Genomic DNA, 8261 nt, shown 5'->3' with positions numbered 1-8261 from the left:
GCACTACTCTCTTTGAGCCAAAGATATTGCAGTTCTCGTTTTCCATTGAGTTAACAAATTTTAAGTTTACCCAAATCTATAGAAAATACTAATATTTATGGTATCAAATAAGCATTATTAAATTAATCATATAATTTTATTTTATTGTAAATTTATTTGGAGACAAACGTTGATATTGTTTTAAACTTAGTAACAAAATACACTCTTTTTTAGACAGAGGGAGCAGAAAAAAAAACATATACTAGCTAGTGCTCTAAAATCTGAATATGAAAACCATGTAAAACTTTGCTCAGGGAAATACAAGTAGAAGAAGGATATTCATGTGAGGGTACACAGACAAAATAAATTATAGAAAAAAAAAACTACTTCACAAACTTAAGTAATGTGTATTATATATAACACGGTATAAACAAAGCTAGCACTTGCTACAAATAAAATAGCAAAATGAAACACGATAATTAGTCCCTGGATCAAATAAACTCGCCTACCGCCGGTAGGTACACTCTCTACAGCACACGAAAAAGAACGAGCAAGGACAGAGGGAGCAGCACCGACACTGTGACCGTCGACCTGCCGTCCATGGCCGGTGAGGACGCCGACGTCGTGGACCCAGTGATCGGGTTGGTGTGCTGGTAGTACCAGGGGAACCACGGGAGGGCCGGGTTCGGCGGCGGCGGGGCTGGCCCAGAGGGGAATCCTCCACTGTACGGCGGGGAGAAGCCCGGCATCACTCCCGGCGGCGTCAGCTGGTAGCTCCCTGGCGGAGGTGGCGGGTAGCTGCCGCCGAAGCCGCCGCCTCCTGTGGACGGTTGCGGTGGCGGGTAGCTGTTGATGGCTCCTCCAGCGGATGGCGGCGGCAGGCACGGGTATGGGCAGTCCGGCGTGTCCGCCGACGCCGTGCTGCTGATCAGCACGGTGATCGTCAGGCAGCAGATGAGGACGGGGTGCAGCTGGAAGCGTCTAGACATGGCTGTGCACATGAGGGAGAGAGCAAGAGATCGAGAGGGAGGTGGCCGGCCGGGTGTCCGAACTTGATAGTAGGTACGCGGCGGTGGTTAGCCAAACGGCCTATAGTCCAGCGTCCCGGAGTTTAACTCCATGTGAGAGTGAATTTTAAACTGGAGTTAAAAAAAATATTCTCGTCTATTCTATGCCAAAGCATAGGTCTAAGGACCGGTCTATTCTCACAGGACAACGGTGCCGCTGTGTAAGAGTGGGGTAGTAATTTAGAGGTTTTCTAGGCCTACACGAGAAGATCTTCTTCTTAATGCAATGTATGAGTGGTGATACCCTCGCGGGCGCGTCGGTGGCCTTGGCTTATTCGCACATTTGGCGCTGAAAGAACGGGTGTTGTTGAGCATGAATGAAGCAATCATTCACTTAGAAACTGTGGTGTGCGCCAACTAAAGGGCTATACGTGTATTACTTAAAGATGGCAGGGAGTTAAGATTCCATACACAAATCCCGTCATCAAAATAAACACCGTACCATCTACATGTTTGTTATGTTTGTCTTAGCTAGCCATCTAATAAAAAAATCGTGAAGCTCTCTCTGTAACACCAATGGAGTTTTGTTTTTTGAAGTTAGAAAAGGGTCTGATGATAAACAAATCATTTTTTAACGTGCTGTACTTATTTTTAGAGACGGTTTTAAATCTAGCCACCTCTACAAATCAATTTTTATAGATGGCTCTAGATCAAACCGTCTCTAGAAATCTATCTATAGAGACGGTTGCATCTAGAGCAGCATCTAAACATACACTACTATATAAAACGTTTGTAGCAATGGGACAATTTTTTTTAAGGATGGCCGGTGATGGAGTCGCCCCTACAATGTATGTGCTCGGGACCCATGAGACTAGCCGCCCCTACAAATGTCACAGTAGGGGCGGCTGGTGATATGAGCCGCCTCTACAAATGGGTCGATTTGTAGGGGCGGTTCACTCACCAGCTGCTCCTACAAATTCAATTTGTAGGGGCAGCGCAACCACTAGCCGCACCTACAAATATTTTCGCATTTTTTAAATATTAGTTCTGCATATTTTTTTATAAATATATTAAAAACAATTTGCTATATTGGCCTGTACACATAAAAAACAACTCGCTGATCTATATAATATAATGATACATTTTATTTTTTTGAAAAATAAAAAAGTTATATTTAAAAATTGAAAATTTGAATTTGTGAACTTCGAATTGAATTTTAAGATAGAAAATGACCTAAAATGAAAATATTGTAAACATCAAAGTTGTAAAACTCATCAAGATTTACAACTTTCATTTTGGTCATCTTTTCATGTGACTTAGTTTGAAAAGTTCAAATTTTAAATTTATTAAAATGGCAACTTCAAACAATATTTTCAAAGAGTAAATGATTTCAGCTAGAAAAGTCATGAATATAAAAGTTGTATAACTCATCAAGATCTAAAACTTTTATTTTGATCATTTGTTCATCCAAAAAAGTGATAAGAACATTGTTCACAAATTTTACATCTCTCTCATATGGTTTCATAAACTATATGAGAGATATGTAAGTTTTGTAAACAATGTTACTGTCATTTTGTCGGATAAAGAAATAAACAAAATAAAAGTTGTCGGTCTTGATGAGTTCTACAACTTTTATGTTCATGACTTTTTGAGTTCAAATCATTTGGTGTGTCAAAATTTTGTTTGAATATATCATTTATTGAAATTCAAAATTTGAATTATTCCAATTTAGTCACACGAAAATATGACCAAAACAAAAGTTGTAGAGATTGATGAGTTCTATAACTTTTATGTTCATGAATTTTCCATTTGAAACCATATGCTCCTTCAATATGTTGTTCCATGTTTCCATATTTCTGCAATTCAAAATTTGTTTTTTTCAAACAAAGTCACATGAGAAGATGACCACAATAATTTGATAGAGCATGATTTTAGAAAATTTTAGGAGAAAAACCATAGCATTTGGAGTTATTACGAGGGAGAAAGACTAGTTACAAATATTAGCCATAGATTAAAAAGAGAAATCATACTTGTTTATCAGAGATGCCACAACCTTCTCCGCCTCGTAAGGAGCAAGGGTCTGATACGGACCTGATACATGAACAACAAGGGCCTCCTGAAGAAGTGCATGAAGAAGAGGGTTGGGATAAGGAGCTAGAAATTCAAAAATTACATCCAATCAGCATAAGGCTAATTTTTATGTCCATGAGAGACGTCACGTTAACGGCCAAGTGGTACGCCCATGACTAGTTCAAGCCTGAGAACTAAGTTAAAAAAGTCTCAGCATGAGCTTCTGAGGAGGCCATCACCAACAAACAACAACCAGCAAAAAAGTATCTAAATGTTGATGCCATCAAATGGTCAAATGATTGCCCGAAAATATATAAAGAGGCAAGCCCTTCCAACCAAACCGGGACATCCAGCGCCTATCACTTAGAATGAAAAGGTTCCATGATTGGTACTTGCGTGTTCTCCCAACGACCATAGATCTCATACAAGCATGCTTTCCTGCCGGCACATTTAGAGGCCCAGCAGGAAAAATTATCTTTGACTTTAATAACATCTAGACATGCTTTCACCTTGGAGCAATGAAAACGAATCTAATTCGCACGTGGTGCCTATAAGTCCTTGCCCTCTTGATATGATATTATTGTAATATTTGGATTTGGTTGATAATAACCCACGCCATGATTTGTAGAATGCAAGTGCACCTTTCAAAACAAATGCCAAGCGTGCGAGCCGGGTATATAGACCCTCAATGTATAGCATCAACATGTTTTAACTACACCAAAGATTGAAAATTGGATCGCAAAGAGCTAGTTACTAGAGAGACTATTGTGGAGAAAGATGCAATCCGAAAGAAGGAAATACATGCAGCGGCCCTTAGGGTTGCGGCATACATTGCTCTAACTTTTAAATATCTCCAAAATAACTCTGCTATATGGCTAACATACAACTTCGAGTAAGTTCAACTCTATATTGAAAAGCTTTGTTCGATATATTTTGTTCGATGCAAAAGAGCTTATCCGTTTCTATGATTAAATTCCTACAGCAACCACTGGATTTGTATAGGCTTCGATGTCGGCCTAGGCATGGCATGGGTATATGATTCAATAGATAAGGACCTAGCGACATACAAAGACTTCGTATCGATTCTCCTGACGTATATATATCGACAATCCTCATTACATTATATGTTTGTATACATACTTGTAACATTCACTTTTGGATACTAACAAGTTGCATTTGTTAAATTTATTCGAATAGGGCGTACAGGTTCTACATTAACGAACATAAAGAGAGGCATGATCCAAAAAGAGGGCCCAACCTGTGTGTCAAAACACTATGTGCCATAAGTGTAATTTACTTCAGTACTCTATTATGTTGGTGTCCAGAGTATTACTTAATATTTTCATATGCGAAACACACAATGCCCCAAGCAGAAGCCCGAAAGTCTTCACCGTGGATACTATGTATGTACTATGATGAGTAACACGGGTGCCTACAAGAGACATCCTTGTGGGGTAAGTTTGAACCTCTTTAATTGTGATTACTGCCATGTTAACTTCAAAACGAGCGCCATGTTCATAGATGCTCATTGTTTTTATAGATGTTCGTATATGTTATGACATACTAAACCCCAACTTATTTTATTGTAGTGGCAAGATGAGAAAGGAATGAGAGCTGACCCACACAAACATGACAACCACTTGGAGCTCATCGGTGACCTTTGCAACTTCATATTGGACTAGATTGTAAATGTAAGAGGCACTTATCATGATCGAAAATCCAAGTTAAGAAGGCATCCTTAGTACCAACATCTTCGTGAGACAGAAAGGCTAGCTCTAGGCCATTGATAACAATATGTATGGAATGTGACATTGGTCTTACCTTGTGTAACGGTTTCAAATTGTGGATGGGATTGAACTTGTGAATTATGTCTATGTAATGATGAATTATATATGTTCTTCTAAATTGGACTTGTAATGTTGGTTTATATAATATCTTTGTGCTTGTGGATACAATGTTTGAATTACATATGCATATATGTATATATGTTCTAGTCAGATTTGAATTCTGAAATTTGAATTTGTTTTGGTGGGAAAATATATTGTAGGGGCGGTTCAATTTCAATTTTTTTGACAAGAAAATGTACTGTAGAGGCAGTTCTAGATTGAACTACCCCTACAAATGAGAATTATAGGGGCGGCTGGTGTTACCATCCGTCCCTACAAATACATTTGTATGGGCAGCTGTTGACACAAGTCGTCTCTACAAATCGATTTGTAGGGGCAGCTTGGGAACCGCCCCTATAAAACCTAGATTTATAGAGACGGTGTGGTAAGGACGGCTCACAAAATCACATCAACAAAGCATCGCCAGCCGCTCCTACAAATGCTTACTGTAGTAGTGATAGTTGCATTTTAGAGGCGGTTAAAAATGGCAGGCGTTACTACAAATGTATTTCTAGAAACGTCTCTTTTCGGATAGGGGCTCCATCATGGATCCTCACCCCCGAGTCACCAGCGAGTCACCAAGATAGCCATGTACACAATGTTTTTTTAACTCGCATTGGACGCAAGGTCGCTGGTTCTAAAGTCTCAAGATGAATGAGGTGATTGGGGAAGAACTAAGAAAAAAGTCTACTTTGCCTCCCTCGACTATCGCAAAAGTCCGTTTTCCTCCCTGAACTAGAAAACTAGACATAACTTCTCCCTTCAAACCGGATATATGACCTCCCTGGCAATTTCTATAGGTGGTTTTTCTCTTTTCCTTTTATATTTATTTCTGCTGAATCTTTGAAAAATCATAGTAAATTATAAAAAATCATAAAATAGAAAATCTAATTTTGTTGGACTCCACATGAGTAGATCTACACAGTAAACATATGATATGGTATGCTTTAGTACAAAATTTTTGCTCTATCTTTAGATCTATACTTTTCTATGATTAATTCATAGCTGTAGTTTTTGTAGTCCTATTGCGGTAAATTTTTATGGTGGACTAATCATTGTATGTTGGAGATGAAGTAAAAATTTCATGCTCATTGGATCATGTATGACTGAGTTATAGATTTATTCTGGTTTATGCTTATTAAATAGTTTTGAAATACTTAAAAGTGTGTCAAAATAGAAAATATGTGTTGTTTATATAATATTACTATTGTTATATCATATGAACACTTAACATAATCATGATGTCACAGAGAAAATTACACAAAGAACGTAGATTTTCTATGTTTACACACTTTTAATTATTTTAAACTATTTAATAAACATAAACCTGAATAAGTCTATAACTTTGTCATAAATGATCCAATGAGCATAATTTTTTTACTACATCTCAAGAATACAATGATTAGTCCACCATAAAAATTTCACCATAATTGGACCCCAGAAACTGCAGCTATGAATTAATCACAGAAAAGCAAATATCTAAAGCTAGAGCAAAAATTTTGTACTAAAGCATACTGTCGGTGCAGAAAGTGACCAACAAGTAGATATTTGTAGTTTTGCCGTACGTTGTGATCGGAGGTGGCCTAACACTCAATGACACATGATTTATACTGATTCGGGCAATGTATCCTACGTCCAGTTTGAGTCAGTCGATGACTTTATTCCTAAGCCAAGGTGCTCAAGGTTTGCAGTGGGGTTACAAACGAGAAGGAGAAAGATGGGGTGTATGAGAGGTCTAGTCAGACTCTGGTCGGAAGGGCTGAGAGCGACAGGAGCTCCGCTATAAGCTAAGTGTTCAAGCGCGTGCTTGAGGTTCGAACCTGGCGGTTCTGTGGTTGTGAACTAGTGAACTTGATTGATCTAATGAATCTGCAATCACTTGAACCTATATGTTGGGAGAGAGTGCATCCCTATTTATATATGAAGGGGATGGCCTTACAAGTGAGAGGGAAGGAGTACGTTTGCTTCTAAGCCTTATTGCCCATGCCGGTGGGTACAGGATGATGGTAGACACCCACAACACTGTTGGATGTTAGATGCACATGGGAGGTTATGTCGTCTTGTTCGAGTATGGCAGATGTCGATGCCTGCATATACTGTTGATGCCCTAGAGGCATGTGAGGAGTTTCACCACGTTCACTCGGTACGGTAAATCTCGACGCCCACAACACTGTTGATGCCTAGAGGCATGTGGGGGGAGCCATACCGTATGGGAGTTAATAGTGCCCACAATACTATAGGGGAAAATGTTGGTGCCTACAACACTATTTGGGCTCTGTCGTGCTAGGGAGGTCGCAGAGCACTGCCTGGTAGGTGCGCAAGGTACGGCCCCTTATATTGTGGTTTGACTTGTGCGCCCTGCCTTACTTTCTCCATCCGTTTCCTGGTCCTTACTGAGCGGGCGTCCCCGGTCGGTTGGTCCTAGTCGGCTCTGATCACGCCAGTCGGAGAAGAGCGGTGAGCTAGGGTTTGGCGCATCTCCGGTTGGAGACACAGGTCAGAGTCGGAGGTGGTGCTTTGGCTAGGTGTTCTGGTCGGAGAGGGCATTCGGAGGCGGGCTAGAGCCCGAAGTGAATGCTCCAGTCAGAGTGGTGGGCTAGAGTCAGAAGCGGATGCTATTCCTCCTCGGCCAGGTCTTCTGGTCGGTGATTGAATTGCCCTTCTGGCCTGTTGTTTAGGTACTTGGGCCGGCCCATGAGTTGCGTGTTGTTTGCAATGTCGCCTGCTAAGCCGAGCCTTTATTTGGGAAGCTGGTCCGCGAGGGACCTCGGGTTTATGTACCCGATAGGAGCCCCCAAGCCCCCAGGCGATTTGGGTGGAATCGTTTGGGGGCTTTTTGTCTTGACGGCGGGTGTGCGCGAGCGCACCCATGGGTGTAGCCCTCGAGCCCCCAAGTGATTCCGGCAGAATCGTCTGGGGGGTTTTTAGTGTTGCCAGCAGAGGAGGTTTTTGTTTTTGTTAGCGGGTGTGCGCGAGCGCACCCGTGGGTGTAGCCCCCGGGTGATTTGGGCAGAATCATCTAGGGGTGTTTTTAGCGGGCGTGTGTGTGCATTTTTTAGTCGAGATGGAGTCATCAACCAAGGCATCGTTGCGCAGCCGAGGCGGTTAGTTTTGGGATCGAGCAAGGTAGAGCTCGTGGATGCTAGCGTCGATGCGCACTGTGGGATCGGGCGAGATAATTAGTTTTAGGGATTAGACGAGACGGAGCTCGCGGGTCCTAGCATCGGTGCACACTGTGGGATCGGGCGAGTCATAATCATGAATCCTGGCCTCGGTGTAGCCCGCACAGCTGAGGCAGTTAGTTAGTTTTAGGGATCTG

General features: G+C 41.3%; 1 protein-coding gene across 1 annotated transcript; it reads right to left on the bottom strand.

Moving 5' to 3' along the window:
* Positions 1-375: 375 nt before the first annotated feature.
* On the bottom strand, positions 376-1088 carry LOC136551623 (U1 small nuclear ribonucleoprotein C-like). The gene has a single exon (XM_066543183.1). It carries the CDS (start codon positions 978-980, stop codon positions 507-509), a length of 474 nt encoding a protein of 157 aa, XP_066399280.1. The 5' UTR covers positions 981-1088; the 3' UTR covers positions 376-506.
* Positions 1089-8261: the final 7173 nt, after the last annotated feature.

This window comes from Miscanthus floridulus, chromosome 4 (assembly GCF_019320115.1).
Source record: "Miscanthus floridulus cultivar M001 chromosome 4, ASM1932011v1, whole genome shotgun sequence".
Taxonomy (NCBI): Eukaryota; Viridiplantae; Streptophyta; class Magnoliopsida; order Poales; family Poaceae; genus Miscanthus; species Miscanthus floridulus.
This window is presented reverse-complemented; position numbering and strand designations above follow the sequence as displayed.

Bases quoted from the DNA above. Each gene is read 5' to 3' on its own strand.
- LOC136551623 (XM_066543183.1), bottom strand. From the start codon at position 980: ATGTGCACAGCCATGTCTAGACGCTTCCAGCTGCACCCCGTCCTCATC.